The 19,056-nt window shown below is 39.6% G+C and overlaps 1 protein-coding gene across 1 annotated transcript in view; it reads right to left on the bottom strand.

The window, feature by feature from the left end:
• UBR4 (ubiquitin protein ligase E3 component n-recognin 4) overlaps positions 1-19,056 on the bottom strand; it is a 3,959,899-nt gene that overhangs the window by 651,494 nt on the left and 3,289,349 nt on the right. Inside the window, 1 exon segment of the mRNA XM_044087073.1 lies at positions 6,613-6,770. Within this exon segment, the coding sequence (XP_043943008.1) occupies positions 6,613-6,770 (158 nt within the window).

The raw sequence follows: 19,056 nt of genomic DNA, 5'->3' as shown, positions 1-19,056 counted from the left end.
CTAATCTGTTAATTAATAACCAACCAATAAACCTAACAAATTACCCTCTTATTAAAGAATTTACAATATGGGACATTTACAAATGGCAAGAAACTACTATATCCAAATTAAGAATGAAATTGGAACTCCCTAAAAAATATAATAATGTTCTTAATCAAATCGTGTATCTAATTAATACTAAATTATCTCAAATTAAAATCGACCAACATGACATTAATTTAGCTATTCTAATATTGAAAACCTAGCAACTAAAGGAAAAACTATTTCTAGGTCGTATAAATTCATAAAAAGTATAAAATCTCAGTTCCTTATTATACTGGCAAGACAAAAGCCAATTAATTACAGAAAATAATAAGAGTGGCCATCGAAAATACTATTAAGTTCATTCCCTTTAAATGGTCGTTGTACACTCAAATTATGATTAACAATGATGCTTATTATACGCCATCAAATATTAAGTTTAACCCCAAATATTCAGCTTATTGCCCATACTGCCCAAATCAAGCTGCAGATATTTTGCATATTTTTCGAGGTTGTAATTCACAGCTTATGATGTTCTCGAACAGCTAGATTAGAGAAGATGGGATATGAAAAATCAACCTTATTATGGGAAACAATTATCCTACATATCACTACAAGCACACTTCCTAAAATCTAAAAACATATTCTCATCACAATTTGCGCTCTTATTAAATTTTATATCACAAAAAAATTAACTCTTAAATCCCCAACTTCATGGGAAGACTTTCGTAACCTAGCAATTAAATATATTTCCTCCCATAAATTAGCATATACAGCTGCTAATCAAAAGCAATATCATCACAAATACTATGGACACTTGCGTGACATAATTCTTAAGAGCTAAAACCATTTTATACACTAAACCAAGTAAAATTACCATGATCTGAATTTCTTTACAGTAGAATCAGCCTTTTCCTTTATATATTGCAATGCTTAAGTATCTACCATTATACTCTTTGGTTATAGCAAAGAGCTTGCACACACTACTTATACTTTTCAATATATGCTCCTTACAATGTTCTTTCTTCTGTATTAGCAAAAAATAGTTTATGTGGTGACTTCTATTGTATAATAATGTATATAGTTATAGGATTGATGTTTTCTTTTCTTTACTACTGTACCTATATATATTTAGTTTGTTGTCATCTGACTGTTTAACATTTTGTAGCTGAAAAGTTAAAGATGATTTTTGAAAAAAAAATTAGCAGATACAAACCCCTTTTTCTCAATTATATCAACTACATTACAACAGCAAATGAAGAACACTATCAGGTCCACTAACTAAAGGAGCCCATACACTTAGACAAAAAACTGGCTTTTGAAACCAAAGAATTAATAGATCCTTTTTTAACTAGGTTTTATATACATACTTTCATATGTCTAATTTGGTATAATTATTTACACTGTATTTTTTAAGACTCTAAATTATTACTCTTAACGTGTTTTGTAATACTTTAAAGCTCTTTTCCCCAGACCTCCTCTGAAAATGAGCTCTTACCCAGTCGGACTTTCCTAGTAATCAAACGTCAATAAATACATATACCCAAACACACCTTTATACCATAAATTGTATGAACTTACTCATAATGATGTCTCCTATTTTGAGCCAACAGATATAGCCACTATCCCTGCAAACAAATTTACTGACAACTTTACCACAAGACTTCTATTCAAAGTCCTAAAATATTGGAACCCCTTGCTCGCCCAAATTATCTATAAAAAATATTTACTGAAAATGTTAATCAAGGCTACAGAATATGTCCTCCATGGGAATGGACAACATCCTTGTTTGCAAAATTAATGTTAAACATGCCCTTGTTGAGACACACACTATTAAACCTAAGTTTAGCCACTGGCTTTGCTCTGGTGAGGGGTACACTGCAATAGTGATGCCCTTCCATAAGGATGGCCCTCACAACTGACTTGGGTAACTACAGACCTATCAACCTTACAAAAATCTCAACTGTAAAGCAATGGATCCAATTATAATTTACCTCAAACTGCGACATCAAGAATCTTTCTAGACTTGAATCCCCTACAGTACTGGCTTTGTGAAGGGCAGATACTGTCTATTTTAATCTGATAACCTTCTTCAAAAGGGTAAAGGAGGCTGTAGGTGGTAGCCATGCAGTGCACTCAGTGCATCTTGACGGGCCACATCATTTAACACCATTCCCCATGCTGGCATACAAAGGTTGAGTGCTTTAAAAATCAATCCATATGTGGTTAAGATGGTTGCCAATCTGGATGAAAAATAGAACCTACTCAGTATGAACTGCAAATAACTCATCAGAAAGTATTAAAGTGATTAGCAGTGTCCTTCAGGACTCGATGCAGGAACCTCCTCTTGGCCTTTATTTATCAGATATACAGAGAGCCAAGACCTCTGGCTAATAAAGCTGGAAGATCACTACAAACAAGAGGTTAAGACATGTGTGACATACAAACCCTCCAGAATGAACTCTCTCTAGTAAACTACTGGTACACTAAAAGTGGGATCAGACTAAATTCTAAAATATGCAGCATCAACACTTTTGGTAGACAACCTCACACTTCTTCATACTGTACAGACAATACATAGCTACAAAAAAATGTAGTCAGGGATCTAGGTACTACCCTCTGTTTGAGCCATTGTGTGACAATGGTTGCCAGGTAACTCCTTTATTTAATCCAGCTGACTGGCACAGAAATAGCATTAAGGTCTAAAGAGGTAATCACTCACGGACACTCAAGCACTGATCAGGCTAACTGTAGAGTGGAAAACTCTCTTTGGAAGTATCTCACTACACAAGCTAAATAATAACTTCTCCAAAGTTTTCTCATCAAAAAGACCACATACCTAAAGTCCCTGAGCTACCAAGAGAGACTGGAAGCTCTATTTCTTTACTCAGTGTCTTACAGGACTTTTTTTTCTCACTTACCACACCACTGGAGAACTAAATGTCAAGGACATCCACAGTTTCAACTCAAGTCCAATATCTCCACCTATACTAGAACAAGGGACCCAAGTCTTCCCCAACAGATACATAAATCACAGTGTAGGGACATGTTTAGAACACCTCCCAAACCTGGAATAAACTTCCCTTTCATGTTAAGCAGAAAGGATTTACAATATTCCTTCAAGCATGAACTAGACAAATAGATGGATATCTAAAAATCTACGCTCAGCTGACTGGTATGGCCCTCCTGGAGAAAAGACGTGTGGCTTGAGGGTGGGTACTGGCTAGGCACAAAAGGCATAACAAGGCTACAGAGTCTTATGATCACTGAATCTATAAACAACGTGCCCATCAGTAAATGTATGCATCCAAACACCTAACCCAACCTGAAATACCCCAGCAAATCCCAACTATAAAAAAGGACTTGTTTACTGCAACATAAATACTGCTTTCTGGCATGCTATATTTCTCCTGAAGAACACCCCACCTCTGCAAAATCCTGTTTTCTGTAAAGTAAAGCACATCACTTATCTTCAAAATCTAATTTAGATTAATTGATCATAAACCTTAAATTTCCCCAGGCTTATACCCTATCCCTTATGGGCAGAGGAAATAAATAGCTGTTTACCAGACATACTGTCTAGTCATAGCAATACCACTGGTATGCATTATAGCTAATGTGTACCAGTAGTATTACTGTGACTTGGCTTAAAAACACTTAACTGGTCTATTGCCTAGAGACAACCTATGAACAATACAAGCAAAGTGCAGAAGAGGGATAGGCAATGGATACTAGAACACAGAAAGATGGGACTCCAGGACCTACTTACCAACTGGAAATGTGGGGACCTGAGAGACCTGCACTCAATTTGATGTGGCATTAGGATATGTTCCCCAAGGGTCCACTTAGACAACCTTAAACACTAGGTCCAATTAGACCTCAGGCAGCTGCATGAAGATTTGAGCTTGAACAGCAGTCCCTGGTGCAGGATAACTTCACTGAGTTCTCCTCAATCTTATCTACTGCACTCTCTGACCCAGGAGAGGAAGAGTCCTTCAGTACTGCCATCAAACACTCAGACAACCAGAGGGTGAGATTTCCAGAACTCAGCTGGTCTTGCTCTGCTCGATGGAAAGGGCAATAGGTGGCACTAATACTACTGGCCATAGTACCACCACAGTCGTAGTATTACATTCTCAACTGCCCCAAACCACAGTGTCTTCTGAAGTGGAACAACAACATAAATACAAGCACTCATCAAGATGCTACACACACAAGGACCACAATGTTATCATGTGATCAGACTTTATATCTGGACTGCTGCCCAAATGGTGCAAGTGGCAGTAAAGAATAAACTAGCTTAATAGGTTCATAGATTAGTACTAAGCTAACTGCCCTTGTGAGCCATTTTAAGGCTAGCCAATTATCCCTTGTGAGACTCAAACCCTGCACCTTGTGTTTGTAAAGCAAACACCTTAACCATTAGGCCACCCTCCCATCCACTGGTTAATTGTTAATGGTTAATTGCGCTCCCTTGATGTGCTGCATGTGTCCAGAAATGTGTCAAAGCAGGATAAGGGGACTTCTAAGAAAAAATGCCAAACTTGAAAACAGGATAAAACCAAATGCATTTGCATGTTTTAAGTAACATCACACCCGTCCCCAACACCGTTCAGGATGATTTATGTTCCTGCAAGTTTATTTTATTATTTATTTATTTTGCATTTGTTAACTGGGAAAGTCCGACTTGGAATGAGCCAATTTTCAGCAGAGGCCCAGGGAGAAACACTCCAGACGCATGTCTTTGTACCATGGGAGGAAACCCACATGAATGCAAGGAGGACATGCAGATTCCACACAGAAGGCACCCCAGCTGAGAATTGAACCAGAGAACCTCTTGCTGTGAGGCGACAACGCTACCGCTGCACCACTGCCCCATCCAAACTGGATGGGTTGGGTGTTTGCATAATGGTTCACCTTATTTACCTTAAAGACACAAGGTTTGATTCTCACCTTTGGGAAGCACGGCTAGGCTTAAAAAGGCCCCGCCCTGGAGTCAATAGACTAGTAATTTGAGACACTTTTCAACTGTGCATTACTTTCTTGACATTCTTTGCAAAACGTCTAGTCTGCCAACAAGCCTCATCTGAAGAAGAATGTCTTGCTTTCGAACCAGGACGCTTTCTCCCAAGTATCTTATGATTACCCAAGCTTTCAAATTTCCACACTATAATTGCGAATATCTTTTGACATTTTACCTGGATCTCTTTTCTCTTAAGCTCGTTACTTTTTTTGTTAACCAGGTATATTACATTAACTTCTTAGCAATGAACTTGCTGATACATATTTGACCACTTTGTTAAGGCCATTAACATTATATCTATTCCATTTTCATTATTAATCATGCTGCAGTTTTTCACAGATATTATAAAGACATTTTTCCTTTCTGCCCTTCAGTAATTTTACAGAAAATGACAGTGAGAATGAGAATGAGCAGAAAAGAAATTAACTACTTAGCATGCAAGCTGCCCTTTCCAGCTTTGTATATATATATATATATGTATACTAGGCTAATGGCCTTGGAGCCTTTACAAGCCTAGCCCAGAGAAGTGCCCTGGCAGTGTCACCCGACGTTAGTTCCCAGTGCCTCTATCAAGTACAGTCACTGGAGTGATCCCCAGGGTGAACTTTCTATTTCCCATCCACTCATCAAGATTTCTCTTGAAGAGGGCCAAGATGAAGAGCATAGTGGACACTCTCCGAAGTGAGGTTTTGGATATGACAACAGAAAAAGTGTCAACATAAGGACCAAGTAGGTCTTCAGCCACTGAGCTGAAACTAACTGGCATGCAATTTATTATATCTTCCCAACACCCATGTTTGAAGGGGAACTGCATCTGCCTTTTATCATCCTCAAGTACTATAAAAATGTAAAAGTTGAAGAAGCAGCCAAATGTGAACGGCAACAACTTTATTCAAAACAAAGTTAAGTGCTTTTGTCCCAACAATTCTGCTCAGGGACTTCTTCAGAACTAACAATCTGAGAAACTCCATTTAAAATTCCAAAAGTTCAGCAGAATAACAGACCAAAAATTAAAACAATTAAACTAATAGTTAAAACAGCAATTAAAATTTAACCCTTTAGGTGCCTGAGCTTAAGCATATAGTTAAGTCAAGTACTATCACAGTCTCCCATGATTTACTGAAGATGACAATGCCAGTATGGTACAGTATTTGCACATGCAAAGATGAAGATCATAGTGGACACACTATGAAGTGAGATTTTGGATATAGCAACAGAAAAAGTGTCAAATAAATAATGAACATTCACAAACAGATGGTGCTAACTGCTGATGCTGAACACAAAAGTACCAAATTACCATATTATACTACCAACATAGATCTGGTTATAATGGCTGTTAAAGCAAGGCAAATGTTGGCTTTACTATGGGATCAAAATACGACTGCATATTAAATTTCATACAAAGATCTACACCAAAGCTTTAAAGAAAATCCCTTTGCTTTTTGATGTCAAAAAAAATATTGACTTATTTTGATAATATGCAGAAAGGTTTGGTCAAAAATGCAAAGAAGGTAAAAAAGTTTGCAATATTTTTTTGTTATATATGTCACTGATCTGGGGTGTCTCACCTGTCTAAGCCAGTTGTTATGACCAAGTTTGAGATCCAGAGGAGGACTCCTTTTTCCACGTTTGCTCAAAAATTGCTTCCACTTCCACATGTACTTCTCCATCAGATATTGGTTACGTAGCTCTTCTTTACTGCGTGCCTTGCCACTGCTGTCAACTCCTAGGTACACAAAAACACATTCTAATATTTACTACTTGGAAAAGCTAAACAAATTATGTAGGAATTTACCATATATCCACCTCTCTGGTGGCTCCTCTGTTAGCAGGTCCTTAACTCATGTGAAAATCCTACTACCAAAATAACATTCTGCTATAACAAGCACACAGATGTTTTTCACTGGGTACTTCCTCACCTTTTAGCAGTAGGCTGACAATACATGTGAAAGATACCCCAAAAAAGGAAAGGTGGACATCACCTCCTCAGTGCCTTCACATCAAAAAGTAAGACAACATGGGGGGTCAAAAACAGCATGCTGTCATTGGTAGTCACTCCAAATTCTACTAGTCGGAATGTGAGCAGGAAGATGAGTATGAAGTCTGAGATACCGTAAAATGTTTGCATTTATTCAACACTAGGATAAACTTGATCCTTAAATGTGAACAGGTACCTATACATACCTTACACCTCCTTTCTTTTCCTTCTTCACTCACTTCCTTACTTCTATCAATTTTTTTTCCCTGGCTTTCTCTTTTAAATATACCATAAGCCTGTTTTTCCTCTCATTTCATATTGCAATTTATGTTTGCATTATACCAACTTACCTTTATTTTCTCTATAACTGGCTAAAATTTCTCTAAATATTAAATCATATAACTTGTCTCTGTTCGTAACCAAAGTTTTCATATGTCTAATTTGGTAGAACTATTTAAACTGTATACATTTTGTATTATTTTTGAAGACTATTATTGCTCTTAAAATGTTTTGTAATACTTTTAAAGTATTTCTGGTAATCAAATGCAAATAAACAGTTACGGTACTCAAGTAATTAGATTATTTTCTTTGAAAGAAATGGGTCGTCATACTAAACTCCTAAACAGTAAGCAAGAAAGAATGGAGACTACAGAAATGAGAGGAGGCAATCCAGTGAAAGCACTGCCACAGCATGCATTACTCTGAAATGAATATACAAGTACTAATGATAAATGAAGACTTGAACCCAGCACCATGGAGCAGAAGCACATAAGATACTGATACAGTCAACATAGCCTTATCCATCTAGAACATCTGCATGGCACTCACCCAGTGAAGAAATTCTAGATAATTCTGCTACCTCCAGACTCAGAAGCTGCCTTAACAAGGTTCTTTGAAGTAATTGAAACCATTTTCTCTTAGATAAAGCCCACCATATTCTACTGAATGGAAACAAATGAAAACTGGCTGTGTCTCTCAGAAACACTTCTTTTAGTCACACTGAGGAAGGCAATAATGTTGCACACCTGCAGTCTGAAATGCTTACTGAATACCTGGCATTACCTCTGCAAGCTCTCAAAGAGCAATCTAGCACCTTCTAAATAATCTTGAACTAGCACCCCTTAACTTATCCAAAACAAGTTACAAACAAACATAGCTGAGGGAGGACAACTGTTTTGCCTTTGTTAAATCGGCAAGTGAATTGTTCTAGGGAGAGACTTCATTCACGACCCAGGCCACAATATCTAAGAAAAGAAAAGAAAACAAGTACCATTTATAAGGCATCTAACAAAGACTGCATGTACAAAACACAGCCAAGGGGCGACAGTGACCAACAAACACTAAACATTTACAAGAATGCATATATCATTAATGCTTAAATGATGCAGATGACTAACTTCATTATAAATACAGACTTGCAGTATGCTTCCTGCAGAGTAGAGATAAGTTACAAGTTGCTACTACAGTTTAAAAGACTAGGAATGTGCTTATGAATGTTCCAAAGATGTACAACAAAGTGTGTGTGTGTGTGTGTGGGGGGGGTAACTACACTTGCATAATTCTTGCTTTCCCAGTGCAGCATTAAACACACTTTGGGCTTTTATATCAAAAGTGTGCCCTGTCCCTGAAATACAAGCCTAAACTATAACACTGGCTAAACATTCAAGCCACAAAGCAGATTGCTGCTGCAAAGCTGCACTAAACAGACACACTTGTAAAAGGTATGCTGTACAAAGCAATCCCTAAAAGGAATGAGGCTTGAACAGATCTGCACTGGGCATCTCTCTCTCCATGCAACAAAGAGATGCTGCAAAGGCAAACCTGTCAAGATAGTCTTGCCTGAGGAAGAGCTTGCCAGATCTTTTCGTGAGAAAAGAGAAAGCAGCAAGGAAGCACTTCTGTTACACAGTACCCTAGAGCTCATGTGACATCAAGAATGCTCATCAGAGCTTTGTCACTATTGACCTTCGTGAGAAACGATACCACCAGACTGATATCCTGAAGCAAAGTGAATTCTGAGATCAAGTTACAGAAAAAATCTTAAGATCACATCCATGAAGATACTGTCCTGAATGAGTCAGGGAAAGAAAGTTATTACAGAGTTTATAACACTGAAATAATTAAACACATGCCAAGTTCACAACTTCAACGTATTCAGGCCCAAACACCAAGGAAGAGACTCCATAAGTCTACTGTCAAAGGCTTTGGTTTTATATTAGAACACTACCCCACCAGATGTGCAGTAGCAAGCAACACCCAAACCCCACCCAACACCCTGAACATGAACTCTGTTGTTTCTGGAGGTGAAAATAAATATAAGACCACCTTCATTGGCAACATGAATATTCAAAACATTAGATTGTACTTCAAATTGTTCGTGCAAGCTTCTGACTAGCGACCTGAATGCAGCTCGTAAGGAATGCGCATAAGCAACTGTAGTTCTTGGAAGAAAATAGCACAGATATAAGCAACTGTAGTTCTCGGAAGAAAACAGCACATTTTAGGCTACTTCTGTAATGCGGCAAGCTCATGGAAACACTGTAAAAGTACTCATGTAAAGAAGCAATGTATACATGGGGTGTGCAGGGGGGGCTTGCTCCCCTGCAAAAGCAACTATTATACAAAACTATACCACAGAAGCTGATTTGGGGCAAATAAGATGAACAGCAGCAAAGTTCACAAAAATGCATGCTAGAATTGGAAACGCAAGTCAGTTCAGTCTTGAAACCTCAGTTAGGGAAACATCAGAAAATAAAAAACAGAGGTTGCTGCCTGATTACATTATAAGGTCCCACATGTGCAGCAAGACATCCCTGGTTATTTTATTTTGTTTTTGCATTACTACTATATGTCAGCCTGTACATGTTTCAGCTCTGTACTGCTGATTTTTCTCCCGAGAGTTCCCCGGTTAACATTTGGTTACCATATCCAGTTCAATTTAAGTGGTTATTCATGCAGTAAGCTTATAAATAAACATATTAAATAAATATATTAACAAGCAAAATTACTTGACTTAACCGCAGTGAATCTGCTACTTTACTTGTTCTCGTACTTATGAAAGTACACTGCACATTAAGCAGCTACCATAACACTGCGGACAGAAAAACATCAACTTGGTTATACCGCGTTTTACTGTGCACTGTCTATAATACTGAGTTTGGCCCTGGCTATGAAGTGTGATTATCCTTTCATTTCTTTAAAAATAGGATAAAACATTTTTCTTTAAAAAGGATGAAAAACACAAGAATAACTCTGCTAGAATGAACATTTTCTGAAAACGGCACAGTACAACCACACAATGAATATTAACCAGGACACTTGCAAATCTGCATAACTTGCCAATCAACCATGATTAACATGCCATGTCAAACACCCTTGCCATGCCAATCACTTTCGCCAAGCCCATTTCTGTGCAGAAGCACCGGTGGAGTAGTGTTATAATACAAAGCCACAGTCACACAGGAAAATTTCCAAATAAAATTACAATGAAGGAGTAACACGAGGACTAGGTCCTCTAAGTTAAACGGGTTTAGCCCTGTGAAAGAACTGGGTCTTCCAAGTCAAACAGACCAAGTATACAACACCACACACACATGTTCAATAAAGCAGAAAAAAAATTTGCAACTGCAATCGTAAATAAGACTTAGCAGATCCCCGCCAAAGACCACCAGTTAACAATAAACCGATTAATAGTAAATTAATCAATTGGAGCCCCTGTTGATTAAGAACAGCGAAACCGCCAAAACTAACGATCTAGGCAAAAAACGCAACTGCACCTAACTACTGGTACACAGGATACTACTACTAAGGTTACACAAGACCACAGGACAATTAAGGTAATATATATATATATATATATATATATATATATATATATATATATGTATATATATATATATATATATATATATATATATATATATATATATATACACACACACACACACACACACACACACACACACACACACACTTTCCAGTAAATAACAGTAAATAGCAAAAACCACTTGTTAATGAAAAAATTGCAAAAGACTTGGCCAGAGCCAAGAGAAGCACATCCGAGCTCGTCGACATGGCAAACGAGATAGTACAGTTGTGTACACCTACCATAAATGTAGATGTTCGAGTGTCTTCACTGTTGCAGTCATGACTGTAGGGTTCTCCCCTGCCGGCAGGCAGCCCTCGGTCGGCCAGAATCCCAAAGTCTGGGTCCGGCGTCGGCTGTTCAACCATGCTCCCTGACGTCAGAGCGCCAGGAGTACAAAGCTGACAGCCGACGCCATCTTCTCCAGTTTTTCTTGCCCCAGATGTCAGGAGTCCCAAAATGAAAAGGTCCCATAACCTTTGCAAATACACCTCAGAAGAATGGTGAAAAAAGGAAATACACAAAAGTAAAAATAAGAGGGGACAGGAGGGAGGGAAACCCAGACTGCAACAGTGAAGACACTCGAACATCTAACATTTATGGTAGGTGTACACAACTGTACTATGTTCGTGTTTCACTGTTGCAGTCATGACTGTAAGGTAGAATCCCAAAGCTGAAAGAAAGGGAGGTGGTCATAAAGAAGAAGGGGCGGCTAAAAGGCCCTGCAAGACTGCAGAAGCAAAGCCTGCCCTAGACTTAGAGTACAGAGGTAGATTGCAGTGCTTAGAAAAAGTATGCACTGAACTCCAAGTTGCAGCTTCCAAAATGTCTTTGGTAGGAACTCCCCTGAGGAAGGCCGCAGAAGTGGCAGCAGCTCTGGTGGAATGAGTCCGTATACTCCCTGGGATTTGCTTTCCATGGTGAGAATAACAAAATCTGATTCCATGAGCAATCCATTTAGAAATGGTCTGTTTTGAAATGGCTTTACCTTGGGAACTTGAAGCATAAGAAATAAACAATTGTTCTGATTTTCTGATGTCCTTGGTTCTGTTCAGGTAAAAACGTAGTTGTCTGTGTACATCCAAGGAATGTAAGATCCTTTCCCCTTTATTTTGAGGAGTGGGGAAAAAGGTTGGCAAGTGGATAGTTTGATTTAAAGCCACTTTGGAAACCACCTTAGGCATGAAGGTAGGATTAGTCCTCAAAGATACCCTGTCTTGATGAAAAATAATATAAGGTTCCACAGCCATAAGAGCTTGTAACTCTGAAACTCTCCTGGCAGAGGTTAGGGCTAACAGGATAGCTGTCTTCCAAGATAAAAACTTGATGTCAGAAGAGGCAGCAGGCTCAAAAGGAGACAAGGTTAGTTTTTCCAAAACATAGTTGAGATCCCAAGCAGGAATAGGAGGAGATCTAGGAGGTCTTAAGTTCTTAGCTCCTCTGAGAAACTGTCTCATGAGCTGGTGGGAAAAGATGGGAGGGTCTGTATTATAATGAGCAGAAATAGCAGAGGCATGTATCTTAATGGAAGAGAAAGAGAGACCCTTATGTAAGAGATCTGTCAAGTAAAGTAAAATTAAAGTAATGTTAGGAAGAAGAGGATCAGAATCCTGAGCCTGCATCCAGGAACAAAATCTTTTCTATTTTCCTGCATAAGATTTTCTAGTGCTAGGACGTCTGGCTTCTAAAATGACATCCATAACCTGCTTGGGAAGGAAAGAAGAAATCAAAGGCCCTGGATTAACCAGGCCACCAGGCTGAGAGTTCTGACATGAGAGTGTAGAACCGGACCCTGATGCTGGGACAGAAGGTTCGGAGACTGAGGTAAAATCCAAGAGGGCTCCAGGCATAGGTTTTTTTTAGAGTTGGATACCAAAACTGCCGAGGCCAATTTGTAGCCAGCAAGATTATCATCTTGGGCTTGTCCTGTTTTATCTTCAATAAGACCGGTGGAAGAAGAGGAAGAGGCGGAAAGGCATATCCCGAGAGGTTCCTCCAACTGAATGACAGGGCATCCACTTTCCAAGCTTCTCTGTGGAAAGTCCTGGTGCAATAATTCTGTAGTTGATGATTGAGATGGGATGCAAAGAGGTTTATGTGAGGACATCCCCAGACTGCTGTTATCATGCTGAATATTTTGGTGTCCAGCATCCGTTCGTGTGGATCTGAAAGGTTTCTGCTCAGACTGTCTGCTAGGAAGTTTTGTTTCCCTGGTAGAAACTGAGCTTGAAGATCCAGATTGCAAGCTAGAGCTGTGTTCCATAGATCCGTGGCTAGTCTGCAAAGGGGATAGGAATGAGATCCCCCTTGCTTGTTTATGTACCACATAACTGTGGTGTTGTCTGTCCGTATTAGTAGTTGTCCTGGTTGCAAAAGATTCCTGAAAGCCAATAGAGCTTTCTGAACGGCTAACATTTCCTTTAAATTGATATGCAGGTGCTTCTGATCCTTTGTCCAAAGGCCCTGCAGACAGTTGCCCTGAAAATGGGCTCCCCAAGCATAATCCGAGGCGTCCGTGGTTAGAATCTGAGTGGCTGGAGGCAGACGGAAGGGTTTCCCTTTGTTTAGAGCACATGCCCTGGACCACCAAAGAAATTCCTTTTGAAGCCAAGGAAGGATGGAGATCAGTATGTCTAAACTGTGGCAATGCTGAGACCATACACTTTTTAGGTACCACTGTATTTTCCTCATGTGTAGTCTTGCATATGGTACGAGAAGGAAGCAGGAGGCCATGTAACCCAAAGCTTGCAAGAATTTCCTTGCAGATAGTTGAGTTAAAGTTGCCAAGGTTCTGAAAGTTGAAGCCAGCTGTAATTGTTTTTCGGACGTCAGAAATGCCATCTGGGTTGTGGTGTTTAGAAGTGCACCCAGAAAAGTTATCTGTTGTGATGGTGTCAAATTTGACTTTTTTGTGTTTACAGAGAATCCCAGGAACTTGAGGAGGTTCTGTACAAATTCTAGATGTTGGAGTAAGACATCCTTGCTGTCTGCCTGAATTAGACAATAGTCCAGATAAGGGTAAATTTGAATTCCCTTGAGTCTGCAGTAAGCTACTACTGGAGCCAGGCATTTGGTGAAGACCCTGGGCAGTAGACAATCCAAAGGGCAGTGCAGAGAATTGAAAGTGCCTCGATCCGGCCTTGAACCTGAGGTATTTTCTGCGATCCTGCCTGATGGGAATGTGTAAATATGCCTCCTTTAAATCCAAAGTTACCATCCATGCATCTTTGGACAGCATTGGAAGTAGCTGCTGTAGAGTAAGCATCTTGAATTTTGGAATCTCTAGAAAGGTGTTCAAGACCGACAGATCCAGAATGGGTCTCCATGAGTTTTGCTTCCTTGGGACTAGAAAGAGCCTTGAGTAAAAACCTTTTCCCATCTCTGAAAGTGGAACCAGTTCTATGGCATTCATAGCCAAAAGAGCTTCCACCTGGTTTAAGGCCTCCATCCACTGATGTTTTGGAAGGTCTGGCCATCCGCTTGGCCTTGGCAAGGTATGAAAATGGAATTTGTAACCTCTTAAAACCACATCCAAAATCCACTTGTCTTGGGTTATTTGAATCCAATTTTGATAAGAGAGAGAGTTTTCCTCTGAGAGGGCCTTCCAGGCAAGAAGTTCCTGTAGCCCAACAGAGGGAGTCATTGAGTCTGTTTCCTTTGAGTTTGTGACCTGTCCTCTCCTCCCCTAGGAGTGGAAGCAGCCCACTGTCTTGGTCTATAAGAAGCTTGTGTTTGAGGCCTTCCTCTGGAGCGTCTATATCTACCCCTCTGAGGCCTGTCTGAAGTGGGAAAGGACAAATTTTTAGAGGGCCAATTCCTGCTAAATCGGGGTGGCTGTACTTGTAAGAAATCTTTAACTGTTTGCATGGATTTAGCCTTATCCTCCATCTTTTTAATCACCTCTTCAGCTTTTGATCCAAACAAAACATTATGCTATACAGGAGCATCCAATAATTTAGCCTTTACTTGTTTAGGCAAATTTTGTTCCTTTAGCCATGCATGCCTTCTAATGACTGGTGCCAGAGGCCGCAGCCCTACAAGAAGCCTCCAAGGCATCAAATCCACAGTGTAAACCATGCTTCCCAACTTGTTCAGTGGCATGCAATAAGTCATGTAATTCCTTATCATCTGCACAGGCGGAAATGGAAGTAAGCTTTTGTTTTAAAACAGACAAGAGAAATTGCTGGTATTTTAGCATATGAGACTGACAGTTTAAAGCCCTAATGGACAAAGTAGCACAAGTGTACACCTTTTTGCCCCATCTTTCTAAGGATCGAGAATCCTTTTCAGTAGGAATGGGATTTCTGGCAGAAGCGGCCTTAACTCCCTTAGGACCCTGAGAAATGGTTTCAGGGTCAGCAGAAGGGTTCTTGTATAAAAACTGATGGGAATCAGGAACCCTGTAATATCTATCAGGCTTAACAGGAGCAGGAGGAAAAGAGTCAGGGGTTAAGTTAGCCTCTGAAAAGGCATCATCCACAATATCCAAAACAGGAGGAATAGCCAGGGGTCTATGTTGGGGAAGAAGAAGAAAATCCCTCAGTCTTTTCTTAGATTCTGAATACTCCTGTCCTTCCCAGTGGAAATGTTCCCTCATTTCATGCAAAGTTTCCCCAAAAGAGAAATCCTCAGGTGGAGAAGCTGAAGGAATGGATTCCTCAGCATCAGAATCCTCATAAGGGGGAAAAGAATATTCCTGATCAGAAGAAGAAACTGAGGAAACAGAAGCCTGATCAGAGGAATCATAATAAACATCCTGCCTTGGCCTTTTATCTGGAGGGGGATGAGAACCCCTAATCATAGTAAGTAAATCCTCCGCCATCTTGAGTAACTGTTTCTGTGACTTGGGAGCCGGTTCAGAAGAGGCCTGTGTTGTAGTCTTTGATTTAGATGGAGTCTTTGCCTTTGTCTTTGCCTTTATTAGAAGCTGAGTAGGCCTGAAAACCCCTTCGGAAGCCGGTACCTGCACAGCGGCTCCGGACCCATCCGAAGGAGCATTGTCCGAAGGTCCTGCAACAGAAATATTTAAAGGCCTGGTTGGCTCCTCATGAGAGTCCGTTTCAGCCATCAGTTCTGAAATGGCCAACGACAGGGGCTGCAAAAGCACCTCACTGATGATGGCCGAACCTGAAGCTGGCTCCGCTTGTGCGCTATCATCAGATTTGGACCTCGGAGGCCTGTCTTTATCCTTGCGACGTTTGTGAACTCCGGTAGCCGGAACCGTATCAGACGACATTTTGTAGTTAAAGCGCCTACCGAAGTAATGAAAAGCAAAATCGTACCTTCGCTTAATTGTACGTTGATTGAATCTAGCACAAAACCGACAACTAGCTACCTCGTGGTCAGGGCCTAAGCAAGGAATACAGTAAGAATGAAAATCCTTATGAGGTATTTGCTTCCCACATGAAATACAATTAACTTTTTCTGACATCGGAGTGGAGCAAGAAAAAAGTTTCCCCAACGGGGTACTTAGCTTTGAGTGGAGAAGAAAATCTTCGGACTGAAGTATATCAGAAAAATTCGTCAGGAGTCAGCCGACCGGCACTTGCCAACTGCTATCACCGCACGGCAAGAAAGACTGGAGAAGATGGTGTCGGCTGTCAGCTTTGTACTCCTGGTGCTCTGACTTCAGGGAGCATGGTTGAACAGCCGACGCCGAACCCAGACTTTGGGATTCTGGCCGACCGAGGGCTGCCTGCCGGCAGGGGAGAACCCTACAGTCATGACTGCAACAGTGAAACACGATGAACATCTGGGGATTGCACTGGTGCACGATGGGATACCTGCTTAGCCATGAGCCAACCAGAAGTCTTCGAGATTGAAAATCGGCCGAGTCGGAGCGAACCCATATGTAAAAATGAAGGTGAGATTGGACTACCTAACATTGTAAATTTAAGTGCCCAGTATGCCAGTTTTCGCCCTTATGCACCTATGTAATGGTGAAAATGCCAAGTTTTCCTAATCAGTTACAATAATTCATTTGGTCTATGGATGGAGTAATTTTACTAAATGTGCACTGTAGGAGTCACATTTATTTAATGAGGGTATTATGAGCAAGAAATCCTGAATTATATTTAAGTATACCCTACTTAGTACCTTGCATAATTCAGTTAAATCTGATGACATACATCTGAATAGAAGCTTAGCCTGTTTCACAGCTTTGTTTTTGACTGTAGTTGAATATTTAGTACATGAAAATGTACCTAAAAGGTTTACAGAGGTCGTTAATTTGTTTTCCATGTAGAAGAGGAGTTTCATATAAACTAGTATGTACACTGCAAATAATATATCCCAAAACTCAGTTATATTTACTTCAACTGAACTGAAATCCAAGAACATCTCAGTTGCACACTAGCAGCAAACAGCTGATTAGGTTGCATTTGTCTGTTTCTGGTGTAATCATGTCACCCAACTTAAAGTCATTGGCATACTAAGAGCTCCACCACTGGTTTAGACAGGGAAATAATACAAATACCATATCTAGAAAATATTTGGCCAAAACAGACCCCAGGGATACTTCTGCAAGGACCTGCTTCCTAGATTATTGTTCATGTAGTAGAAGTATCTCATGTCTCCTTGTTTTTATATACAAGGGGTGATATTACGCACTCAAGTACTTGAAATTTGGTAAAATAAGGGAGGAAAACAAAGGCTTTGTCCAATTCTAGAATACAATACCACGGTCTGGCATGTTATTATTTGCCAGTCTTATTCTACAGGTAAGCTCTACTGAACTAGATAAGGTAGACTGACTTCTAAGAAATCCATCCATGTTGCATAATTGTCCGACAATAACTTACAATCTTATCTCCATTAGTATATTAATTATGCACTTTGCATCAAAATTTTTTTTCTATACACCTGATGAAAGAATAATGAGTTACAGTTACTTTTATTACCTCCCTTATAAACTGGAACAACATACTCCTGCTGATTAAGAACACATCCTGCCTGCTGGACATTGCAACTGTTTTGCCACATATACAGCAAAGTATTTCTGACACACATGTATAAAACAGCAAGATTACTACCTGACCCCCCTCCTTCACACACACACATGAATAGATGCTCTTAACACTGTTAAGTGACTGAGTTATATGACTCAGGTTTATACTAGGGAAAGAGCCGCCTAAAGCTGTTGAAAACTACAGCATCTTTATTACAATAAAGATTCAGAGACCTGATCTTTCTAGGAAAGAAATGATAAAATCTTTTGCCATTTCTTTTGGACTACAAATACTTTTGCCTTCAAGTATATGATGTACCATATTACCCTATATCAGACATTAATTCATATATTTAAAATATTCCCTTTTCTTTTTTGTTCCCCAAAGACATTTGTTACTCATATGGCTCAGTTTTACTAGCTCCATTCACCCTTCTGAAACTTGGAATTGCTTTTCTCTTGCGCATCTATGTAGGATATTTCTTAAAAATTATGTAAATGCTTTTTTTGATCTTACAATCTTCGAACTCACCAAAGCAGAACAGTACTGCAACAGCCATCTTTAACAGAGTATGTAACTGTTTTTCAAGTACATCATTACACTTTACGAACAGTTCACAGTATCCACAGCTAATGGTATGGTGTTCACATACCAAGTCTCAATCTGTGCTACATACGCTACCCTTCACACTACTCTAGTACATTTTGTAACAATACAAATTCCTTCTCATAGCAATTCTTTGAACTTTTAGTACCTAAATACCGAGACGGCTCAACTTTAAACTAGAGCAAAAGTTGAGATAAGTTTCTGCAGACAACAGCTGCAAGTTTCCCATTTGCAGGGATGTTACAGTTGTTTTAGAACATAATCATATTTGTAGTTTTGTGAGTACGTCCACTGTTGTGGTAGTGTTAACTTCTTGGAACTTCTTCTGCAGAAGAAATTTACTTCCAGGGCTTTGTATCCTTTACTGCAAACGTTAGAACAGTAGTGGTACAGAGGGATATCCTCCCATACCATCTATGTTTCTTTCTTGCCCTGATTCCCACTAGTGGCAAGTCTGAGAATAGAAACAAAAAGCTCGACAGGGAAGATAGTCAAAGGCATATCCCTCCTTTTTAGAATTAAATGTAAAAGCACTTATTTGTTAAACATGGTAAATTAAGAAAACTTTCTGGATATTTTCAGCACAAACTATATCACAGGATAAATGGCAAACAGT

This window comes from Protopterus annectens, chromosome 1.part1 (assembly GCF_019279795.1).
Source record: "Protopterus annectens isolate FY-2018-M chromosome 1.part1, PAN1.0, whole genome shotgun sequence".
In the NCBI taxonomy this organism is placed as follows: Eukaryota; Metazoa; Chordata; order Ceratodontiformes; family Protopteridae; genus Protopterus; species Protopterus annectens.
The sequence above is the reverse complement of the archived record's forward strand: the minus strand, read 5'-3'. Positions and strand labels throughout refer to the sequence as shown.